At 33.4% G+C, this 27,139-nt stretch overlaps 1 protein-coding gene across 1 annotated transcript in view; it reads right to left on the bottom strand.

Moving 5' to 3' along the window:
* sm (heterogeneous nuclear ribonucleoprotein L) overlaps positions 1-27,139 on the bottom strand; it is a 69,785-nt gene that overhangs the window by 41,871 nt on the left and 775 nt on the right. Inside the window, exons 2-5 of the mRNA XM_088050936.1 lie at positions 24,005-24,121; positions 17,711-17,796; positions 17,453-17,549; positions 149-209 (exon numbers count right to left, since the gene is read on the bottom strand). Coding sequence (XP_087907062.1) covers positions 149-209; positions 17,453-17,549; positions 17,711-17,796; positions 24,005-24,121 — 361 coding nt within the window. The remainder of the gene's footprint in view (positions 1-148; positions 210-17,452; positions 17,550-17,710; positions 17,797-24,004; positions 24,122-27,139) is intronic.

Raw genomic sequence — 27,139 nt, 5'->3', positions numbered from 1 at the left:
TCATTAAATGCGCTTTTATTCGAAATGAATGTATGTGTAATGAATAATTTATGTTTGTGTGCGAGTAAAATTTTTATGGCTGATAAAGTATGTTGTGGCGAAATTCGGTAACTTATAAACAATCAATAAAGATAATTCGACAACTTACTCATCGAAACGGTGTAGTCCCAGCTCTCCGAGTCATTTTTGTGTACGTTCAGTTTTTCCGGCTGAAACAGAAAGAATTATGAATGAATCCGAATTTTTCTCTACTTTTGCGTTTATTATTCAATCATCACTACAAAGACACATAAATAAACTTCATCGCTTTCATCTTCCAAATGATGCTAGTTTATTATCGAATTAACCAATTTAAACAGCACATTCGTGCTTCTGACGATAGCCTGTTTTCACATTTGATTACAAATGGCGAATTAGGAGAGTCGCTGACAAGAATTTAAATTATCGTGATCAAATAAATGCACATCAATGTTGGTTATATTCCAACACAGTAAACTTAAAACAGGGCGCCGCTCATAAAAGCCCCCTTTAATGTAAGAGGCAAAGTTGCGTTGTTAATAATAAAACCATCAGCTACATATAAATTTAACAACACCGCAATTTCCTGAAATCCGAATGGACCCACACAAACAGCGAAAGATAAGAGAAAATTTAAAGCTGAGTGTAACGTTTCATTGAAGTCTTGTTTTAAAATCTATTTTCAAAATTGCATGCATTAAAAATCACTAGAAAAAGACTTTACCTGCCAATACCAGCGAGAATTTTAATCGAATTCATGAATAAAATTACGTTCAATTGCATCGATATTGGCAACTGTGCTGCTCCAATTAAAATTATTTATTTCGACTACACAAAAGACAGGTGTTTCAGATTCGATCATTCATTAATTTTTGATTTAATAACGATAATTACATTCACAATTAGATCAATGAATGCACTCTCCGCTTATGCTGGGTAAAGGTCGAATGAGAAATATCATGAGATCATGAGTCAAAAGTCTACAAGCAGTGAACACTCTCTAATGCAGTATATCCATTAATCCTGAATTTACAGTTGACACTTCATTCTTCAAAATTAATAGAAAATTACTGATGTCAAAAATGACATTAAAACATTCTCCCGTTATTTGTTTATCATCGTATAATTTTGCAATGTATTATAGAAACAGGAAGAAACTCAGTTTGACACATAAATATTGCAAAACGGGTTTCTAACGATTGTCACAATTTGCAAGTTGTTATAGATAAGATTTTTTACAAAATGTACATGCAGCCGGGAACAAAAATCTTAGACATCAATGTCATATTGTTAAACCTCACTTAGACTTTGTAACCTTATTTTTTTGTATTGTCAATTTTGACAGTTTCAATTTTTTTATTTTAAAATAGATAGAATTTTCGGTATTTCCAATATTGCAAAGAACCTGACTCCTGACCATACCGCTCTGTAATAAAAAAACTATTGGCTTTAAATAATTCAGTCATGATAATTCTTAATTGATAACTTGTATACTTTCATGTTTTAAACGGCAGAACTGACAATGACAGTCATGCACAGACTACACTCAAATTTTTGAAATGTGAGATAAATGACTAAGATTTTGTGTCCGCGGCTGTATGTACAATAAATAAATGATTTCAAAAAAGATTCCTGTAAACTTTGACAATTTAATTAGAACCTTACTGAAGCACTGAAAGTATTAAAGCTCCTCGTACTTTTCTATTTATTCAGCAGACAAGTAAAGTTGATCCGTGACCTAAAACTTTTGAATTATCCCTTTTTTTACAGAAATATATCGCCAATAAATCGCCCTCGCTTTGCTTAAAATTCTTAACGACATTTTCCCACCCCCTTGTTTCATTCTGATTCCCACTCAGGCCCAATTTTGTATCCAGACATTCCCCTCCCTAGTGCCACGATTAATTCAAATAATCCTGTTGAAGCATAACTTATCGGCATAAAGCCTTCTGGTGTAATTCCATTCATATACGACATCTTTGGGACTAATCTGCCAAAATAGAGCGTTAAAACGCCCATGTCGGCTCATTTCAAAACCCATTAAAATAAAAAATTACGCTAATTTCTCGTCTGGATTCCACAGATGTCGCCTTAAAACTATGCCAGCGCGGTTGCCTTTTTACTCTGCAATAGCCAAAAAAAGATCAGTCGCGAAAAATGCCAGCGTCTGTTTTAATTAGCGTGAAATGAATACGGTCTATCTTTGGTAAAAATGTATGTCGTTGGGGTTAACAACACTTTTGCCGCCCTTATAAAAAACGCATTTGGGGTTAATTGAGAAAGACTAATCATCGGTGGTGTTGATTTTGAATAATTAACAAACGAATACCTTTGTAGTCCATGTTGGTAGTAATGTGAAACGTCGGAACTAGCTTAACGAACAAAATTGCAAAGATATTTTATCATTATTAACTTTGTTGTACAAAAAAGCTAACCTCACCGCATTACCTGAAATAAAATCTAAACAAAGCGACTTCCTTTTATTTGTTTCTCTTTGTCAAAATATTTACAGAGACCTTTTAAGAGAAAATCGGAATCGAATCTAGAATGGAACGCGCCACGCCAGTTTAAAAATTTAATAAAAAACAGGCGAGCAACGTTCGAAGATTTAAGACATCTTAACATTGCACTTTTAAAGACAAACCGAATACAAGAACAAAAACAGAATAAATATTAAGTAAGTGAAGGTTACCATCAACTGGTTTTTACAGAACGCCCCATTAAAAACAATGGTCATTGTTATTTCAAAGTTCAAATTCATTTTCATCAATCTAGATTTATTTTTGTTTCGTAACATTTCCTTTAAATAATAATAAATTGTTTAACGACCGACCTCCACTAGTCATGCACAGATGTTTCGCCAATATAACAAATGCAGGAAGATTAAAATGAAAATTAGAAAAGGACCACGAAACAAACCGTAAAAGCCCCGCTTCACGTGCAGTTCCGATCTTTGCTCCTGGAGTTAAGTCCAAAACCGTCATTCCAGGCGCGAAGCAAGTCTCCAAACTACACGTACGGTTGCGTTCTTGAAGTTTCGCGCAAATTTGTCGATATAATCATGACAAGATAGACTCATCAGTAGTGAATAGTGTGCTTGTTACAAACAGAAAAAACATAGATAGGCACTTCACAAAAATTTTATCAAATATAAGATTGCTTCTTGAAATTTCTCGATAGCCACATTTTTTATAAGCAGTATTATCACTGCGTGCAATTTAAGTAATTTTTTAAATTCTTTTAGGACAGTTCTTGTTAAATAACTAACTTTTTACCTTTTCAATAAAAAAAAACAAAATATAGATGCAAAATAAGGTAATACTGCTCAGTGTTCACCATTAATAATAATTGAGGCGCAAAGCATGATTGGCTATCTTTCTTTTAAGCATACGAATGACATATGTTTTTCCTTTTTTACAAATGGAACGAGGCGCGATTCGAAACTACACGTTGCAGATTTGGAATCATTCGGTGGCGCGGCGCGCCGGGAATTCAACTCGGTTGGAACTCCAGGACTTAAGACCGGATGCGAAGGCGCGTGGTTTTTTTCGTCCCTTCACGTACGCATTTGACGTGGAGCGAAGGATTGTACAGTCCAGAACTCACGAAAAACTCTACGTGAAGGGCCCGTTTAACAGGAAGAAATTATCCTTGAAATTGTTGTTAAACTGTAAAAGCTTGTGACGTCGATTTTTTCCACACACAGAAAACTTTATACCTCCGCAAAAGCTTATATTACGCACGGTTCAAGTTGCACGGAAGTCGTTACAAAAAAGAAAATTTTATTTCGTATTATTTTCTTGGTTTTAACAAAAACTGTCTACCAAATGTGTTTATTTGTAGACCACTATTTTCCGTATCATTTTCAAATTCATTCGTTTTTGCATAGATAATGCCGATTTGCAGGCAATGTGCACCACAACTAGAAAGCTTCTAAAGCTTTGAATGTTGGAGTTCAAGACAACAAAGGAATAATAAGTTGTACTTATGATATAGTGCACAGATTCTACATTTCAAAGTTGAATTTGAAGACATAAATATTACTTAAAAAACTAATTTTCAAGACCCATGACAATTTTTTTTTCAAAGCTCACATGTTTTTATACACCGTGATTCAAAATGATTTTCATCTAGTTACCTTTGGAATTCCTTTTATGCCGGTCGCATTGTACTGAGTTTGAACTAGTTGTGTCATTTTGGATTTCTGTCAATGGTGTTATTGTCAAAAGTTAAAATCGATAATAGGAAAATAATTTAAACAACAAACAGAAAAATTAAGGAAAGGTTTTATTCCTTCAACGATCCAGTGTCAAATTATTAAAAAGTATTTTGAGGCTAAGTAAGCAAAGTTCCAATCATTATCGTGAGAAGGCGACATTTTTTTAATTTGTACAGAAAATCATAGGCGACTAGATGAAAATCTTGTGAAACACGGTGTATGAGGTAGATAATAATCATTGCTATAGTTGTTACGTATTAATAAAATTATGGTACATCTCAAACACTGAAACAAGTCAATAACTTCTTTATACACACAATAAGCTCTAGGACTATGACTTTATCTGTTTCATTATAACTATTTCATAGCCACGACTCCACAACCAGTCAACCGTTGTATGCCTTCCCAATTTTATGATGTATCCTCGCATTAAAATTACATTCCTTCTCATGCTTTGAAGAGCAAAGAACAAATGGAATACCTTCTTTCATCTCAAGTGTAAGTATTAAATCGGTTTCAGCGGTAGCAAACATTTTTTCTACCAGACTTAAACCAATACATAGGTAAAATAAGCGTTGCTTGGAAAAGTGGCCATTTTTTTCCTCAAAAATAAACTATAAATTGTTATTAGTGTGTAAAAAGGATACTGTTCACAAAATAATGGTAAAATTAAAAACAACACAAATTTTGTCTATATGTATTTACATTGTAAATTGAAAACATTCTTAACAACAAAAGTGCGAGAACAACGTGATATGGATTGACCATTTCTACAATTTCAAAATTACAAAATCTGAAAAATAAAGCTCTTGTAGAATACTTACAGCTTTCATATAAAAAAATCATCAAAAAACTCGAATTGGTTCTCGATACATTTTGTTACTTATAACTTACATTACAATTCCTATTAGCGAAACACAGCAGGAATTCCCTTAACGGTGTTCTTCTCAACTCGGAAAGTTTCAAAAACCTCACCTTAGTAAAATTCATAAATGTTTGTCTCTATTACCCCCCACAACCTGTAACTTCTAACGACTTAAGAAGCCTTTAAGACCCTTTTAAGTGACTTAAATAATAACCTCCAGCTCATCTTAGACTACGTTCGCGTATGTTTTCTGCATGTCCTCCCTCACTCGTAGCTCCGACATGCATCGCATAAATTTACAGCGGCGTTTAATAACTGCCTCACAATGATAATCTGCCTTCAAATTTCATTAGCGACTGGCATTCGGCCAAGACCAACAACGAAAGATAAAGAAAAAACTAGACTGATGTCAATGAAAAATACGATTTATCCGGCTACTGGAAGAATTCACAATAGCGAGGTCGTCGGGATATGCAATGCCAATGGCACTTTAACAGTGAACCATGCACAAGGTCGACATGACAGGATCTGCCTCTGACGCCATGGTGTGGCATTCCAAAATAGAAATTGCGGGAATTATCGGGAACACCTTATTATAGCAGACCTGAGAGTGTAACAGGTGCTCTACAGAGATGTTCCGCCAAAACTATTAAATTTTTAACCAATATCAAAGTTTAGAAATCACTTTTGTGAATACTACAAATTTTCGATCCTAATGAGAATGACCAAAGCCATAAGTTAAATGTCCTCCAAGCTGTCACCGCTATAAAACTTTTTGACTATCCTTATTAGTGATTACCTACCCTTCGATATTATTCTTAATGCCCCACTAGAATTGTTGACATGGCGCCCAAAGTCATAAACTATTCCATTTTGTATTCATCGGTCTCTAAAACGAGGTTATTTTGTGCGTTCAGTCGGCAATAACGTGGATGGACTAACTTTTAAAACAAATAAACCAAGACAGCTATTTACGGGTTGAAAAGCGGAAACGGATGTGGTAAAATGGCTACATTAAAACCCTACTCTGCTGTAAAACGTTCATAACAAAGGCCATAATCGATAATCCCTTTTATGGTTGAGTATACAGCACGTCATAGTTTTCTGATAAAACATTTAATTCAATTAATCACAAGTGAGTTAATTGCAAAAGGAAACGCTTACTACCCTCGTAAAGAAAACAGTAAATGTATCCACTTCAAAATTTCCCAGTTTAGTGTACCTATAGAACTACAGAACTCGCTCGGTTCCATTTGGAAATATTTCGACTTTGGAAATTGCCAACCAGCATCTTTCACACTGTATCAAACTCGATTGAACTTTTGAAAACTTCTCGTAATCGCATTTCTTCTGATCGATAAAGCTCTACAGACTTTAGCATCTGTCCTTGTCGAAAACCAGTCATTTAGAATTAGAAATCGAACTTGGATATGTGATCGGTCAGTACAATTAATAATGTTGCCCCCATTTAAACCATGCACTTAGTAAGTACTTTGAAAAGCTCCTATTACTGAAGAGAAATAATATAAAATCAGGAAGCAAAAGTTGCACTTGCGAGTAATTAAGCGGTATAATTTAGAGATCGTTTGTAATTTTCATCTACCTTTAGCGATATTCGACGTGAATAATTAAAATACACCAGAGTTTAAACTTGGAATTCATTATTGATGCGCTAAATTGGGCCAAGTTGGGCAAGTGCAAAGCCCTTCAAACTTTAAGCTCATCGTTAATTACTACTCCTAAGAAAGCTTGAAGTTTTTCATTTTATCTTTTACGACCAAGGGAAAAAATTACTGATGGATTCTTGTTGTCTGCAAATTGGCACATACTGATGGTAATTGGCACCAATTCGTATATGAAACGTACCTCCGATTCTTACAACGTTTTCTGTTTACCCAGCAATGAGTGACATTTAAAGCCTCCCAATTAAACTGGGTTTGTTGTTTTTCGTTTTTACGACTGAACGGAAGGTGTGTTTACATTTAAGGATTGAATTCAACGCGTAGGTCGCCATCACGAAAATTGCTTTTAAATATTTATCTCAAAGTGATTTGTCTGGAAAGCTGCTGGTTGTTAAGTCGGTATTATCGCGTAATTAATTCGATGGCGTCCGTTGTTTGAAGTGGCTGTTTATAACGCAGCAGGACATGAACATTTTCTGGGATGGACAGGTTAAAAATAGTTGACATTTGAACGTTGGAGGTCCCAAGCCGTACCAAGCGAACAATTTTAACCATCCCAAATTAGAATAATTGTTCTTATTTATTCATTAATTTCGGCCTATTTGTTGGTAAGAATGTGACGTTAAGGACGTTAATTATGTATCATGGCGGGCGTGCGTTTGTATCCTTGAGGGTTTCGTGATCGAATCGAACGACCTATTAGAAATATCAATTTTAATAAAGTTTGTATCCTGGCTTCATTGCATGTTTCTGATTTTTTTAATGCTTGATGGACTGGCAAACAATTCCGAGACAAGAGAAATTCGGAGATACGTTTTCTTCTGATATTTCCGGGAAGTTTGAAGGAAAATTGGATCACCTATTTTATTTCGTTCTCTCGATATTGCATGTTTCCGCTGTTTATTTTTACCGATATCCCCGGTCTTTATAATCTGTAGAGAACTGGACAGTTTATAAGAATTTTAATGTATTATACTTCCTTAGTGAGCTATAAAACGATCTCCGTTCATTATTCTGCACTTGTGTTCAACGACTAGTAAAAATAACCAAATTAACTTATAATAACATTTGTTTATTAAACTACAAAGATGAAAGAAGATGACAGCGCATGAACGATATAATCGCTTCATAAAACAGCACTTTACGATTCGTTAATTTCAGTTGCATAATCATAATGCATACCCACTATATCCCTCACAACTGCACATTTTATCAAAATTACAAAAGCAACGATTATTCATAAATTAATTGTTTGGGAAAGATAACTATTTTTACAAAATGTTTAATTACAACCAATTCACTGTAATAATAGCCGGTTTAAATGATTCTATCGATCATGGGCTTGCTGTAAAAATAAACACGTGATAAAAATAAACTGCTTTAATTCAGTTATTGAATGATGCAATATCTTCTTTCCTAGTTTTTAATTATACCCGACTTGAAATAAAACGTGATTTTCTTTTTGGAATCACTTGAATTTCGAAAGTAACAACAGGTAAACTGCATCATGTTAAAAACAAACAAAAAATTATTTAAAAAAAAAACCGTCTGGAACATCGGTTCAACATCCAGTAAGTGTACTGCAATATATCCAGATTTGTGAATCAATACATGTGCATCTTCGCATATCTCATAAAAGCCGACCCCGTTCAAGATACTTTTTATCATCCAACGAGTTCATAACAAGCCATCGTAAGCTCCAATAATGCTGCGTGTTAAATTGGCGAGAGTGGGGCCGATTCTTCGGATCTGATTTATTAGCAATATCTTCTAGTTATGGCAGTGCTATTTGAAATAACGAACGACCATCACCATGAAAAATACGATTTTAATTTTCACTAAAAAGACAGTACCCGAAGACTGAATATATAAAGTCGTTTCTCTACGTCCAACGATTGACGTTCTCGAGCTTTGTAACTCAACTAATTTAATGTAATCAGCCTTGCATCAGCTTTAATTTCATCAAGTTTGGTACAAACAGGTTATGTTTTATTTCTGACTGCATGTATGTGGGTACTCGGATTTCATTAAGCTTGTTATATTAGAACGTCTCACTTGAAGATGTCTCGATGAAGTTAATTTTGTGATTCCGTGGATAAAAGATTTGTAAAATAAAGCTTCATTATGAAAGTAAAAAAACCGTTTTAATTCTCCGATGAAGTGGAATCTAGTTAAAAGTTTTAAAGAAAATTATCAAGTTTTATGTCCGGCAAAAACTCCCAGTCCGTTAATAGGTTCAACAGACTGAAAGTATTTCCAATTAAAGCAGTTTCTAGATGTAATATTGCATTTCCTGCAAAAGTGGCAGCGTTACTTCAACTGTAATAGGAAAAGAGAAATTCTAGAACTTGTTACAACGTAATGACGAATATTGTTCCTTAAGTTGGTTATCTCAGAAGGGTGAATCAATTGAAACTGTACCTTGAACGTCAAAAATTTCCACTGAAACACAAGCGCGCTAATACTTGTAAAATCGTAAATTAGTTACGACTTTTGGGATTTTGGAAACAAGCCAAGTTTGCAACAGGATTTCCGAATTATAGTAAATTGAAATACAATGCTGAATTTTCCAAGGTACACACGAGGGATTTTTAATTATTACGTGCCACTGCGAATCGTTCGTGTGAAATATTTATTTTTTGTTTTCGTTCCGCCGGCTGCAAATGATTAAACGCGCCGAAATGACATCATATGAAATCCGGAACGTATTCGCGATTGCCTACCAAAATTAAATATTCAGGAAGGTGAGAGGAGGTCCGAATAAAGCAGTGTGGTGCCTTGCCAGCCATAGCAGGAGGTTATGAATTTTCAACGTCAGATGAGTGTTCCACATTTTGCCATATAACCTTGTTTTAATTAAATTGTTTTGTTACTGCTATACGTAGAAGAGACACCGAGAATGATGCACGGCGCCGCCCTTCATTCAAAACGAGATTCCTTCCTAAATGGAGGTCAACATCCATACAAGAACAATGAATAATAATCTACGCCCAAAACTTATTATGGCAAATGCCGTATGAATGCGTTGTGCGTGATTCGCATTGCATCTACAGAGTGTTGGGATGAAGGCAACTGTCAGCCCGGAATTCGCAATGCTAAAAACGAACTGAATTTACATATTTCGATAGCGCAATACAATGACCAATTGCATCCGTCAGTTTGACATAGAAAATTGAAAACTGAGAGCAAGAAATACTTGATGATGCAAACCTTTTACTGCCAGTCTCAAAAAGAGTACAATATTTGGTTCAATTTCGCTGATTGATTTTTCTCATTTAAGTTTGACATTTTTTAATTTCACTGACAAAGACTGGTGCGATTTAAAACTCATTTCATTGGTGAATAAAAACTTACTTTTGCCGGTTTATACATGAGTAATATCAAAAACAAAGTGAAATAAAATAAATAATTAGAAACAATCATAAATGCCCACCAATTTCATTCATGTGTAGGTGACAAAAAGTGATTTTATGAAAGTTGACGCAACTTGCATAAGCTAGCAAATTTACTTTATTGTTCATTAAATTGTTCGTAAAATATTATACATTGTTCAGTCAGCCAAGTTTTTGCTGAAAACGCATGCACAGTCAACGAATTCATTGTTGGGTCGCCTCATGTCACAATGTCTAATCAAATAATCACGGATCAGGGATTATATTGATTAGATGTGACCAAATTCACGCTTTCGCATCACTTACAAGTAGGTACACATAAATCACATATATTTCGATCGACAAAATTGTCAATAATGTGATATTTTCTCAACGAGCAACAGTCTACTTTAAAATTCAACTAACGTCTAAATTCATTCGTTTTGTTCAATCCGAAAAGGCCATAGGTCTTGAATTTGCGATGACGGTGATTTGAAGTTATGTGAAATAGGATTTACGAGAGATGTGTGGTAGAAGTTGAATGTTGAATGTATATCATGCTGAAGCGACAGACATGAACAAAATTCTAACATGATTTATTAGCCAAAAAAGTTAAAAGTATTAAAAATGGATGAGAAGAAAGCCATTCTTCCGAGCATTGATAAAAAAGTCTACAAAAATCTTGGACATTATAAAATTTCTAGCTTGACCGTACAGAAACGCAATTATATCGATCTTCTTCTTGGTGAAGTGGCAGTGGTTATCTATAAACAGCATTTATTTATAGTCGCACCAGATTGCTGGTGCGAATATTGTGTAACAGGTGATTGTTTTTCACATTTTTTTCGATCCTCCACCGCAATGTGCTGTAAAGCTGTTTTCCCAACAGACTCTTGTCTTTGTGCTTAACTCGACCGAAACGCTATTATTGCTTTTTTGATAGCGTTTCTGGAAGTATTTACAGCATCAAATCAATATGCCTACAAAAAGAATGACTGACATCTCATTACAATAGCGAAAAAAATCCTTTGAAGTTGTACATACTTATTAATTTATTTTTTTATAGGTATAGAAACATTTCGAATTTGCAAATCTGTAGCTTAACTACAATTTGGTTGCATTTTGCTTCAAACAATGTTGGAAACCGAAGCTGAATATTTTCCAAACAGAAAGTGATAAATTTATGTATATTTATTAACTCACACAAACTGTCTAGAAGACCCTACTAAATTGCTTACAACAATTTAGGTTAATAAAATAAATCAATTCCAAAATGTGTTTGTGCTTAATTAATTTCTATTAGTTTAATGTGTAGAATTCAAATAAACCGAAATTCAAATACACAATATCCAACTATAATACGAGAACTTGCACAGCAGGTTCCTATCAATAGATAACTCAATATACATTCCAGTCTTACTGTAGGTCTACGTCCGTAAATGTGGTTCAATCAGATGAACTTGAAATCGTTAAATTTAAAAATTAAACTAACGCCTGTCTAGGTATTCTAAAGGTAAACATTAATATGAGTTTCCACGATATGATGACATGTATACTTTATAAGTAGAAATTTTTGTTTTAAAACAAAACTAAAAAAAAACAATCAGCAAATGACATTTTATTGTATTCACATATTTGCACAGTAGATAAAAGTTTCATGCAATTTATATTTCTATGCTCATTTAAATATAATGTATTTAGACTGTTTACCTTTCTCTAATTAATACTGCGGCAGCACATTTACAGCAAATAAATTTAGACAAAAATTCAAATTCGTTCAAGAACATTTTTAGTGGATATACCCTAAATGTAATCACCACTAAACCACATAAAACAAAAAAATCGAAGACATTAACAGTTGGCAACGAAAAATTTCATTTGCATATTTTTTAGGTTTGAAACTAGCACAAAGTTCTGAACAAACAAAGCAAATTTAAATCGCAGCAACTTACTCTAAATGACCACCATTTATTTATTCCAACTGAATGATGTGCTTGTTCTTGGCATGAATGCATATAAAGACGGTTCTTGCATTTATTTAATGATCACAAAACAATGTGGAAACAGTTAATCACAATTAATTCTAATTCTGAAAAAACACTCGGTATAAAAAAAGCATTTTAACCTCCAGTGCTATAAAAATTTCTCTTAAAAGATGACACTCGTAATAAAAATTAATGTACCGTTTACAGCAAACGACACTTTTTGTAACCAGCGTGCGGAAGACACTGCATTAAAATTTCATTCGTTTGCCCAAAATAAAACCGCAAAATAAACTAACAAATCACCAGACCCTATGATAAATCAAGCATTCGTTACCTTGTTTCAGTAATAAAATACACCCACTACAATTTAATAAGTGTTTAGCCTCTTTCTTTGGAAATTTTATCACGTTTACTTTCCCGGATTTAAAACAAAATCAATAATTACCTCCGCACGTCTATCCTCTGGTGATCATTTCACACACAAGTAATGAAAATCTACCCAAGTAAAACGAAAAAAGATTACTTCTATCCTCGCTTATCGAACACGGTCATGAACTTTTATAAGCAAAAAGCTTGTCTACTGGACAAGTTTAAGACTAAATATGCCATTTCACCCCGAACTTTAGTCCGCTGGGAATTGGCGGCTCCTTCCTAGTTCGTTTAAACTTCTTTATCTGTGGATCTTTCCGTTTTTCTTTCAAACCAGAGCACTGCTCTCCGTGTTTCTGGACATTAATCATTTCAGAATGCTCATCAACTGTTCAAATTCCAGCTTGGTCTTTTACTGGAAAATTACGTAACTCACAATCAATAAAAGCCAAAAAAAAGAGTAAGTACCGAATCTGATGCAGTTTAATTCGATTCAGGACATAAAAGTTTGTACACGGCAACCGTATCATCTGACTGCGAGGTGCGGGATCATGAATTGTGATTTTATAGACATGGCAACGAATAGGTATAACTTATTTTTTTGGTAGACTTGGAATGATCGTGCTTATCTTGAACAGCATTAGACTTTTTGGTCCATTGAACTGGAATTAAAATATTTCTATTATAAAATTGTAACATACAATGTGACATTTTAATACACAAAATTACAAAAAACGGCACAGTGTAGGTTCAAATTGGCAATTAAAAGCTGCGCTATTGTCGCGGGACAATGCGTCCACGCGACACAATAATATCTGCATCAGCACTTCATAAATGTCAACCGTATTACTCACCAATTAGAACAGAAAAAACAATGAACCGCTTAAAAACCAATTTGATTTCCGGCGCCTCTCTAATCAAGAAAACAAGTCGTAAAGCAGTGCAGAGATTCAAGTTGAACTCTAGTAATTTGTCCATTTCACGGTATCCATTGAACATGCAAACATGTGTTTATTTTCATGATCTAATCAAAATACAGAATTCCTGGCAAGACGCCCGTTTACGCCGACTATTAATGTTTCTCTATGTCGTTTATGTTGTTCCATCTCGGCGAAGATGTCCGTGCGCTCACGTGTTTTAATTTTTCCAAGCACGTGCCGGTATCGACCGAGGATGAATACCAAAAAAGGAATAGAACGCAGGATGGCAAATTAAGCGATTAGTATACGGTCCGTCACTCACGCCCACCTGGTCAAAGACCTGTTAGCACAACCACCATAATTTTTGTTAGCAACCGACCTTGACCTTGCTATTTCAACTTGACCAAACAATACAAGACGAATAGCAAGACCTAAACGAACGGTGGGCTTCCGCGAAAAAAAGCTTGGCAAACTAAGTGAAAACTAGAGCGCTATTTTAAGCAGTCTTATGATTAATAGAAAGGCGAATATAATACACTTTTGACATGATTTTTCGATGTGGGGCGGGCCAGTTTGACAAAAACCGATAATAAATTCTCTCCTACAAGCCTCCGACGAACAGGTTCTTTGATAAATACGTCAACGAAAGGTTTTTATGTTTGTTCTCGAAAGAGCCAAGTAGGCCGGCGACGATAGAAAAAGCACCACTGAATAGGATTTTAATCCTGTTGGAAACCAACACGAACACTCTTTCATGTTGTGATCCAATAAATCACTCATGATTAGCGCTAATGAAGCCGAATCTTCCAACAATGAAATGAAAATTACATCGCCGTTCCGACAGCGATGAACACAGAACTATATGCACAATACATCGATTTATGGAGATTTAAAAATAACTTCAAGTTCCCAATGACCCACATAGACTGTCATTTAATTTAAAACGACGAATATAAACATTTCCGAAACGCTTTTAACAACACAAACCTGCGGAAAAACTTGGATCGTCGGCCGTAATATTTATTTATTCGGGATCGTGTTTATTTATTTGTAATTTTTGAAAATACCAGCTTCACATGCATTGTGCTCTAAAATTAGAGATTCACCTCACTTCACACCTTGAAATGTCTAACCAAACCAACTAGAAGATATTCCTTACATAAGACCGTGGAAAATGAGTTAATCTCTTGTATTACAGTTCCCGAGAAGTACATACTAACCAACGATCCCTCTGAATACAAATTTAGATAACCCAAAGCATTTTACATTAAGCAGTAATTTCAGTAGATTGCATGTCTTTCAAAAGGATAATTTCACCGAGAAGTTGCCAACAGGAAAAAGAAAATTGTCCTGCAAAACTAGATAAAACATTTCGCAACACCACCTAAATGTGAACGAACCCTTCGATTCTCTCGACAGAGTGAAGCTCTATCGATCTTCGAAATTAGGTTAATTAGCATAGTATGTATGCAATGGCCCTTAACTCGTTAAATTTGGAACATTGAAACTCCAGTAAAACGTCAAATTACGTTTAGACGTTATCATTCACCATAAATTACGTTTTGAAAACAAGTATTTCAGTTTTATCCATAAAATAGATTGGTTTAAATTTGCATAAATGAATAGAATGATATTTTATGTGTCCGAATAAAACGCAAACAAGCTTTCCCACCTCAGCAATCTGTTGATGCAGAGCGTTGCACTCTGAACATTTCACTCGAGTCCCAAAAAAAGATTTAAATTTTCGTTCGAACGAATTTGGTTCGAGACAATTAAATTCAAGTGGAAGGTTAAACCTTGGCGCTAAATTTAACGTCGGAATTGAATTAAACTTAACATCGATAGTCTATCGATTAATAAGTTCGAGTTACTGATTGAGACTCGTTAGCGATGCAAGTAACTGTGTTCGCAAAATTGGAATGTTTGAAAGCGACAGCTTATTATTGTGTAAGTCCCCCAAATCCAGCCTCGTCGTGGGGAACGACATGTTGACATTGTCATTTCCAAATCCTTTCATCAAATCTACATAAGGCCGACTTCATCTAATTTCGTATGGATATAATTCGTTTCGGACTGCCGCAAGCTTACGAGATCCTTTGGCATTACGATTTCGGCGAAAACGGAAACAAAGCATCATGAATTTCTTATTTCTCAATTTCTGTAACATCCTAAGCAAATCCATTCGGTTCCAGCACGGATGGCGGTTCCCCTATGAAATAAATCTCGCGGTGTCTCGTCTATTTTAGTTACCAATGACTTTTTAAGAAAATGGGAAACATCAATGCTGTAACGCCACCGATAAATTCTGTTGACTCTTACTGCCACATTAAATGTATAAGACCATAGCATTATGTTCCCTCTCTAATAGATCGTTAAAATCTAGTCTATTTATTATCAGCAGCCGATAGCGGCACTTTCTAAGCCAGCTTGTGGCTCGGAAATGGTTAATTATTTTACGCTATTTTTTGCAACAGCTTCAAAACAAAAGAAGCAATATTTTTATTTAGATTTAAAGCATAGACCAAACAACCTGCGGCTAAGTAAGAGCGTTTTTTGTTTTTAAGCATCAGGTAATGTTTTCAAACCATATAACAAATTAATGTTGAAAAAGCAAAGCTGTCAAAAAATTCTCGTCAGAGTGTGCAATATTACAATCTCGCCAACTTTTTTTATCTCCGCGACTGCAAAGCGATTGCTATACTCCGAGTTTAATCATTCTTTCAAAGTTTCCTTTGTGGCACAAGTTATTTTTAAAATATTCTCCTGGCGATATTTGAAATTAGCTACGACGTTTTTTAATAAGAGAAGTGAAATAAATACCTGACAGGAGCTTTAGAGCTAAATTTTCCGCAATACAATATGAAAAGTTTGAGCCCCTGAATCAGCATTCACAGCGATATCTTTTTATTATAATTAGTTTTCGGCTAGCAATGCGAATTCTTTATATTAAAAAGATGTAATTAGCTGTACAGTTAATTTGAAATTAATATAGAAATAATATTGGATAGGTTGGGACATTATTAAATTTAGGTTAAAATAACAAACAATAACATTATTGAAATAATCAGTTTAATCGAAATATTAAATTTAGTTTTCACATATGTTGAATTAAATATTAATAGGTACCTAAACAACCAATTCCGGAAAGTAAAATTTAATTTTGTCAAAAACAACCGAAAATAATTTAATTAACAACGTCAGCCGTGAAATTAGGTAGAGATGAAACAAAGCAACATCTAACGCTGCGCAACAACTTTACAATGTTATTATATCCCACGTATTCTGTCACATTTTCTTATAGCTACATAATCGATACGGAAACGCAATTACAAAATACATACAAAATGTAATAAAACCTTTGTCAATTTTAAAATAAACATTAAGATTTCCGCTGAAATTAGTTATGGCGTCTTTATTTGTTTTACACTTAAACTTAATTAACAATGCAGTTTTATGAGTAATCATTGTATCTCCAAATAGCTTTATAATGATTATGGAGGATTAAAAATAATTGTGTTAATAGGTTTTCATAAGCACCAGTTGCTAAAATAAAAACAAAAACAACGCAATCAGAAAGAAGAAACCTTCGGAAAGGTGATAAACAAGTCATCAACCAATTCCAATCTGAATTTTGTTTAAATTGAAATTTCTCAGTTTATATTAAGCAACTTCCATCAATATTAACAAGCCAACTTCACGCTTAATAAACCGTACAAGAATTCTTCATGTAATTTTGGAAAATTGGAAAACACCCCCGATTCACCGGCAGACGGCATTTTGAATTTACGATCCAAAATCGAAGATGCCATCAATCTAAAAATTAACGAAATTAAACGGTAAATTTGGCCAAACACATTAGAATTAACAAAGTTTGCCAAGGCAAATATTTTAATAACCAATTATGTGAAGTGATTACCCCCAGCGTCGAGAATTCGAGCTGTGACAACATGAGGGTGCGTTACTAACGTAATATGCACAACTCCACTTGTGGAAAATAGCGACAAAAAATTAAAATAGGCTTACCTTGGCGAAATCTATCTTCAGTGTGCAACATCCCGAATAAATATCAGCTCCATTTAGCGTTTCTTTTGCTCTAACGGCTGATTCTACGCTATCGAATGTGTGGAAAGTTAAGGAAAGTCAACAACGCTTTCTAAGGCTAATTGGTGCAAGGAAAAAAATCAAATTAGTTATTCCGTAGAGGAAATGAGGGCAAATTTTCCTATAGCCAACAGCTACAATTTAAAAAATTATTTCCTAGTGACACTATAAAAAGGATATTCAACCATCGCTTGTACTCCGTTTTTTTTGAAAATGACGATTCTAAGAACTTGACCACTGGCCTGGCAGATTGTGTGGAGCACATCCTGAAAAAAAAAACACATCACCATTAAACTATTCGAGTATCAACGTACTAACTATAAATAAACAAATTTTTATTGTACACACAAAAAGACCGAAATGATCCAAGTTCAATAAGGTATTTGTAAAAATGATAAAAAAACACTTTCGCTCGCATGTTGACAATGCAGATGCAATCCGACTTTGCACAAAACGTCCATTTCACCAAAAAATAACTTTTCTTACAAAACATTTAATTTTATGTTGCTAATCTGAAACAATAAATAAAACTGAGCCTCACGTTAGAATTTTCCGGATGACTTTGAATTTTTTGGCAACAGTTGTTGCTTACAAAATTATGATTCTTTTAACTCTTGATAAAAAACAAACATATTTCAGACACGTCGTCTGTGTTGATGGCGTTTATAAGTCTGTAAAAAACTTAAATCGGAGCCCTAATGGAATCTGTATTTATCATTTTTTATCAGATACAGCTGTTGCTGTTAACAAAGTTGCGTATTTTAAAAGGCGATAAAACGTTATTAAAACATGATGCATTCGTAATAAAAATGGCTTATAACAGTATTGAAAAATTTGACAAAAATATCTCTAAGAGAAACGTCAATTATTTCTCAATAAGAATAATTTAATTATCAATACTTCAATCGATTATACGCTTATCTACAGAGTTCAAGTGCCCATATACATATTCCAATTAAATTTTCTTTTTTTTATGCTCTTATCGATTTTGTATTGTTACACAATCATTAGAGCAAACAAAAACTTAAATTGTAAGAAACTTAAACTATATACCTAATGATACATAAGTTTCATACATGGTTCTTTAATGATCTAACAAATTTTACGCAGCAAAGAATGGTCTGGAAAAATTGGGTTAAAAGCATTAAGTACTTTTCTGCTGTTTCTATTCGATTTACCGGTCATTAAACACAAGTGCAATACCCCTGGAATGACTCCCTTTTGTTGCTACGATAAGTTACGATGTCTTCAGATATCGCTTATACAAAATCACACATTAGTTTGTCACCCTATTTGGCATCAAGAGAAAATTAGAAATGTTAGGGGATTACCCCAATTTGCATAGACATTAATTCGGTATGATGAATACATCTCCAGCGTCACATCAAATAAGCAAACCACCCACATAATTATAAAAATGACCTACATCAGAAGACCTTTTACGAAATATTTGTCAAGGTCCAAAAACTCGTGTTCCAGTTAAATTTAATTTTGGGACGTGTTACTCGCGAATTTTTGACCGACGTTTGCACTCGTCATCATTCATAATTGACATTTTGGACAATGATAAACTGTGCATGACATACCTGACCCTATTTACATAAAGTTTTCAAAAATAACGAGTAATTGCAACCGAACACGATCGGAGAATTTATTGGAAAATCAACAACTTTTGTCGGTCGTATTTTTTGTTCCTTACGATAATTTCAATGTTGTTTGTGATCTGTCAAAAAGTTTGGGAAAACCAGTGGTAAATTATAACCACAGGATGATAAAAAATATAGTAAGGTATTTACGACTTCTACTGTCAAATTCCAAACGTTCAATGATAATAATCAAAATAATTTGTTCAAATAAATACTCGTGTAAATGATTTGTCGTGATTTTATATGCATGTTTGTTGCATGACATGCGTCAATTTTTATTATCAATTATTTCCTAGTTACAGATACTACAGATATTACAGATTTAGCACTGGTGACAGGAGACAACACCGGCGCAGACTAATAAATCAGTAAATTATAAATCACCTATTAACTTCTCAAAATAAATCGATACTGACGGGAATTTCAAATCTGCATAAACAATAACCGGTCACAAGAATATTCAGTCACGTATACAAAGTAGAAAACAAAATAAAAAAACGTTTCAACAGCGTATGACAAAAAAAAAATATTCTTTATAAGGTGCTGGTAGTATTCATAAAACATTTCATATCTCTGTAAATAATAAAATACCTTTCTGAAAAGGCGGTTCATAAAAATTTAATGTAAACCTAAAAACGCTATGCAAATTTAGACATGTTCACGCAATGTTTTTGACGTGAAATTACAAATTTAACTGAATAATTAACTTAGCAACAAGTAAATTTATATTCATAGATTTCGAGCCGTATTTCTGACATTAAAATATCTGATTAAAAAAATAAGAAAAAAAAAGTGTAAATATTTCCAATTTTAGCTGGGATACCACCTCAAAATTTTGGTAGAAATTTTGGATTTATCACATTAATTAGATGCAAGGTGCAAAATTTTCAAACTGGCCATAAACATGAAGAATGACAAAGATAAAAATAAATTTATCCTAAATATACGAGAGTAGACATTACTATGTACTTTTGCTTTCAAATTAACGTCACAATGAGCGGTAAAATCACTCCGCTTGGAGATTTGAGGAGGCATTTTAGTGAATTATGAATTCGACGTCAGGTGCACTTGAGACTTGAAACGACGGTAACGAACAGGTGTGTAAGGACAAGGAGAGTTACACGGAAATACGTAACGAACATGACACATAACTCTAAACATATCCTCAGTGTGTAAGAGCCCTGCACACAAGTGTCAGAGCGAAAAAAATTGCAATAATTCTGAAGCTCAAAATGCAGTCTATTTTTGATAAAACATGACGAGGTCAATTTTAATTATAACTGAGTGTTTTGCTACTGTAACGCCATCGATAAGATAAACTAATTTTGATTTGATTTGATTATTTGATAATATTGTAAAAAGATTTGTTTCGTGATAATTCAATTATGAAAATATTTTGTTTTGAAACAAAATCTTGAAAAGAACTCCTTTTTATTTAGTTGAAATCTAGACGAAAACGTTAAGTGTCCTAATTTATTTGTAAGTAATAAAAATTCACCATTCAAACGAGATGAAAATCACAAAACATCTGTTTCGATTTTAATCAACTTAATCACGTTCGCGTAGTTCAGTGCCATCTTCGCCACGCAAGACGTTTCTCATCATAATGTTAAGGTTGCAGGCGCAATTCGCTATAAATATTGCAAGGAATGGATCTCCAATATTTCATTCCGCTTCCCTTCTTCTTTATTTCTTGAAAACTTCCCCCAAACAACGCGCAGGATATGAAAGATTTCCAGTATCAGTTCCGGTGTTTTATATTTTACCAGTAAATTAAAAAGTTTGTCGGTTTCAAAATCAATACAACAAACAACCGTTTAACTTGACCGTTCATCTTTCTATTTTCATTTCAATTTGGTGGAACATTAATAAAACGACGGCCTGAATTTACTGGCAAGATTTCATCATTTATTGATGGTTTTATCAAGGGTACGAACTAATTGATGTTTGAGTCAAAATTATCCAATCTAAACAAGGCTGGGTTAATAAATGAAACAACGTAATGATGAAGTTTCATCTGAACTAGTGCGTGGATGTAACTGATTTTTTAATTGCATACATTGTACGAGTAAGATCAGATTATAAAGTGTTGGGATAAAAAAGGTGTTGAATGAGTAAAGAAAATAAATCTAACATGAATCACAACAACAGCTGTACTAAAAACAATATAAGCAGTCAAATTGTTTACGTAGGAAATGGAATTGACTTCACTGTTTGTTAACATGAAATTTTCCGAAACGAAAATTGAATCGACGAAATAAATAAACATCAGGTTCAATAATTATAATAACAGGATATAATTAAATGTAACACACAACACAAAAATAAATTTTGTTGCTCATCATTGGCAGTAAAATTCGAATTTAAATCGTTTTCGTTCGACTCATCAGCTTTAATTTCCTCCCCTATGCTCGAATTTGGAAAGTTTAAAGTTAATTTATATGTCAGATAAACGTGTAAATTACGCAGATATGATAATTTATCTATTACACAACCAGTTATTTAACAAACTGTCAAACAAAATTATATATCGAAAACCTCCCTTCCTTCGTAACTATAACTCGGCATCAATTTCCCTTTTCTTTTATGATCCTCCAACGTTCTTGTAGAGGTTTTATACAGCGACACCATAAATAATGTAACTCACAAAACAGGAGGCATGCAAATTTTATCTCGTGCTTCACGGTCTAAATTTCTTCGAGAGTTTTATAGTATAGTTTTTCAAATCTCCAGGGAAGTTTACTTTAGTACAAACGGAGAAAACGTGACAACAACAAATCGAGTTATTAAATACCAAACAGTGGAGATGTACATGACACAATGTGCTAAATTTTTCAAACAAAATTCAAAGACACTTGCTTTCAGGCTTTACATCTGCCAGGTATGTATCTGTATTTCAGCGTTTGAAACTGGAAAAATAAATGTGTATGTCGCTAGTTTGAGCCCAATCTGAAAAGTTACAAGAGTTCTATCAAACGGAGTGCCACGGTTTGTCGTTTTCATAATATACAAGGTGCTATTATGGTTAGTACGAATTTTTTACATGTGCTTAGAATGACGCAAAGATCGATTTCCAACAAATAAAATTGCATTTTTTAAATTCTCGTCTATTATTCCAAATATCAAATCAAATATCTAATCGCCAACATCATGTACTGGGTAAATCGTGTCTATGATAAAAAATGCATACTGAGCATAACAACATGCTGCAGAATAAAAATCTGAATAATCTTTCGTCCATTTTTGATATTTTAAATTTTGCAAATTATTTTTTTATTTTAACCATTTACTCAAAATTTCACGACACCGACACAGAAAATTGGCGTTTGGGGTAGCCCAGAGACTGAAAAATTAAAAATAATATAGACTCTGACGCGCACAGACTGTAGACGTAAAAAATCTGTTTTAAATTTGTAACGAATCTGTTTCAGTAAACACTTCAACACCTGTAATAAAAGTCTCACAATTTCGATACATTGGTAGTAAATCTAGACAACAATTTATCTATAACTAAAACTAGTGATTGAATTTAATAGATAACATAACTACTAGCTTCTATCAACACAAAACCACACCTATAGGTACGTTGAACGTTATTTATGGATTCCCAATATGTAGTTTGTTATCAATAAAAATATGATGTCATACTGAAATGTTTTGAGTAATTTATTATCAGCACTTTTAGCAACGCGCGACAAAAAACACTTCATGGATGATAAACCAAAGTAAAGTACAGATTTCCGAGATTTTGATAACAAAAAATATTTAGTTTTGATTTGTTTGACATATTTGTGGTCGCCATAACCGATAAGGTACATTATAAACCAATAATAAAATTTCTAAGATTTTTACGGAACTAAAATCCATAACATATTTGATTTTAATTTACAATTCCGTAGATTTAGAACAATTAATTTCTACGAAATCTAAAGAAAAAAAACTTTTTTGCAGTAGAACCGATGGCATAGTCGCCATATAAGTGGATGAGAGAAATCATTTTAATTTTGTTCGTAACTAAATTCCAGTTAAATGTTTCTAACAATTTTATGCATCAAAATAAAAACTTAAAAAGTAAAAGTGGCAATTAACTGATATATCGTGTGATTGGGTACACTTATTAAAATTTATGAAACATTCGTCACTTAATGTCCCAAGATTAAAAACCACTAAAATTTATCGCTTCTTGTAACTTTAAAGTTAATTTATTTTTAGCCAATTGTTGACTTCATCATTGTTTCTTGTTCACGTATTTTCATGCCATCAAACTCGTATGGGTTAAGAATTTTCATCTGTTCCACTGACATTTATTTATTTTGCAATCTTGCTCATGTGTATTTCTCTCAGGTTTGTGTACTAAACATAACTAAATAAAACCTCAAATACGTATCAAGCTTCTCAAGTTACAAAAAGGATATACGTGCACCAATAAATTCGTTCAGTTGTGATGCAAGTTCTAGTCGCTATTAAAAAACTCTTGTGTTTCCGTTGTCAGTTATTGTTATTAATCAGAAATGATTCGTGATTTGATTATAATAACAGAATGCGTACTGACCATCGCGACCAAAAAGTACCGGTCCTCAATATCAACACTACATTCGTATTAAGCCGTTTTTGTAAATTTCACGATCATTCTGATTTTTTTTTATATCTGATAAGACTCAAAAGTTGGATCAAAGACTACTTAAGCCTGTTTGTTGAGTACATTAAAGACAAGTGTTTTATGACCCAGATTTCATTCTAAAAATTCGACTGATGAAAGAAGACATGATTATTATCAATTATTCTCACAATACCGAGCAATCTGTCGAGTTTTAATTAAACTACTCACCACTGTGATGGGATACATGGGGTTAATAATAGTAAACAACAAAACGTGATTTGGCTTGCTTTCATCTTGTCTTTTTCTTCTTGGTTCCTCTGTTGTGGTGTAGTTTCCAGTGTGTCCCTGAAATAAAAAATTTAAACTAAATAGCAAGACGACACATAAACATTACAAATTGAGTTATTTGCGCATTTCAATGTAAATACGTCGACAAAATCCAAGCTAATCTCGGTTGGACCACGCTTGTCAAGTTTCATATCATGAAACCAATGCCAAACTCGTTACGTACAATACCCTTCCGAATAAATTTCAAATTTTAATGCCGACATGAAAGTTGTTCCAAAACACAAAATGAAACATTAAAGCATTGTAGTAATCATACGCTAAAATTAGGCTAATATTAAAACTGTAATGGTAAACCACTTTTACTGTTTGCTGGATAAGAAATTAATCCCACACACTATGCAAATGTAAAATTCTGGCACCGACTAAATAGAATTTTTTTGTTGAAATGCAGTTTGCATGTTTTATCCCTTAGCGGTGTCTCCCATACATTAAAAAATACTACGAAAATACCAACAACAAGACGAGGATGACAGAAAAATAGATTATATGTAATATGTACTTTAAAACAGTCTTCCTTTAAGTGATACAGAGACAATAGAAATTGACTATTTTAATAATTTCATTCAACTACTTCCGCATAACGGTGCTCTCTTCACAACTGAAGTCTAATAAGTTAATAACCTATATATATTCGTATCTCAATTTCGGAATTTTTTTATCCTTTCATATTAACATAATTGAAACTATAACTATCCTTAGAAAACCCTGCAATTTTCGACTTTCTCTTCCAGTATAACAACAGTTGAAGTTTGAATATCAATTAATGTCACGAAATGAGGTATTTGTAACATCTAACAAGTAGTTTAAAGTTCTTTTCTTTTTGCAGAACTTGTTGTCTACCAAGAATTCTCACATCCAAAACTTTACAATTTGCATAAGCCATAATACGTAATTCCTAACAGTAGTTTGTTTCATTTGTTTCCAATTAATTTTCCGGTTATGCTTACACTGAATGAAAGTGTTTTAGGTGTAGCTTAATTTACCACGCGGCTTGTAGAAAATTTTAAACATGATGAATAATTAATATCCAATTACATTCTGCAAATCAACACCCATAGTAAATTAATTACTAACGTTCGTAACAAAAGTTATAATTTGTACAACGGAACTAAATGTCAACCAACTGGTTCCAAAATAATAATAACTGTAATAGATTAGTTAACTGTCAATAATCATTGTCTTTATTTATACTGACAATTTACAAGCAGTTAAAATTTTCAAGAGTTCTAAAAACAATTTTAAAATATTGGATTAACATTTGTTTTTGCTAATATGCGAGTTTGCAAAAAACACCTCATGACATTTACAAACGACTAAACCAGTTTCACTTCAAAAAACAGAAAAGATTAAAGGGACACCTGTCATTTCATGTTATTAATAATTCTGCAACTCTAAGTTGTAAGTTCACGATGTTTGCAATAACACTATAATTATTGAAATAAAAGCTGCAATTAAATTTCTGAAATAACTTCAAATAAAATTATGAGCCACATTGGAAACAAATACATCATTTTAAGCACTTTCACGAATTAAGCATAATGATACACATTGAAAGAACGATCTGTAGGTGTGACCGCCGATTACAATAACAGGTTAAAAAGATTAATTTTGATGGGGATTATATTGAGACAAGTGAACATTATTGTCGACATAATACACACAAAACAACTTTCTCTTATTACAAAACAGGTAAAACTGTAACAAGAATAAACGAAGAGAAAAAAATAAAAAAGAACGTTTATAAATGGTTGAAACTGCACGTAATTAAACAATAATTGCAACAAAATAAAGAATTTGGTAATTTTCAAAATGATAATTTTGTTTTTTTTGTGGTTCTGCAAAGGTCACGTCTGGCAAGAGTTCTGGGAACTTTCTACAAGCGGCACAGCTAGTAGTTCATACATAATATATCGATAATAAATGCAAACTTCCAATACACGAACATTTCTTTATTATTATTACATTATTAGGAATCGCATTTTCATTGACTTTAGAATTACATAATTCAACAGCAAGTGAAGCAAGTCATTTTTATCTACCGGGGAATAACTAGAACAAGTTCCGCTGTTGAAAGAGATTTGTCTATTGCGAGCAAAGCAAGTGGCGCTTCTGATCAAGGTAAAAAAACTATAGTGCTAATTTGCAGCTAATTCCTTCTGTAAAATAAATGACTCGCTTGTCCTAAACCTTTCACCACCAAATTAAATTTACATTCATTTACGCAATGCAAGTCGCTATAGCGTATGGTCACACATTTTGTACTGTGGAAATTGGAGAATAAACGAAAATAAAGAAAAAGAGATAAAGCCCAAATGACTACAAATTTGCTCACACAACCACACATTACTTGACAATCATCACACATGTTCGTTGTGCGAACTTTTTATCAGAAAGCAAAATGACGTAGGTACTACAAAGCACGTTTTATCAGAACTGCATAATTTGATGGACACTATCTAGTGTAAAAGTAGTAGTTGTAAATATACAGAACATATCTGAAAACAAAGAATCTATCGATAGTAATTCTCAACCAGAAAACACAAAATGGTAAAACCCATTTTAGAACCAAGGAAATTCCAGTATAATTCTACATTGGGTCACCATGTGGACGTCGAACGACCTTAAAGGTCGAAAGTATAAGAAGAAAAGACATTAAAGCTGTAACAAGAAACTGTAAGCATAACCTGATACATAACATGCCATTACAGGCATGTTCTGGGTCTGTTTCTGAAACTCTAGACCACAACAAATTGTTGAGTCCCGATCAAATTATTTATAACAACGACAGCTGCTTTGTTGGCCTATTTCAAGAATAATAAATTCACTTTGTCATTCTGCCTTCCAGACGACCGAAATCGTCAGATGAAAAAGACCGAAGATGACAATATCAAGCCAAAGTGACGATGAAGCACTGTTTAAATTCCGAGACGGAAATGTTCCGAATATAATAAAGTATTGTTTATTTTAAATTTGACAACTATTTGGAGACCCTCCAAAAATCTGTAGTTGAGTCAC

This window comes from Gnatocerus cornutus, chromosome 2 (genome assembly GCF_029298725.1).
Source record: "Gnatocerus cornutus isolate USDA-ARS CGAHR chromosome 2, icGnaCorn1.1, whole genome shotgun sequence".
NCBI lineage: Eukaryota > Metazoa > Arthropoda > Insecta > Coleoptera > Tenebrionidae > Gnatocerus > Gnatocerus cornutus.
Note: the sequence above shows the minus strand (reverse complement) of the source record. Positions and strands in the feature narration are given on the sequence as shown.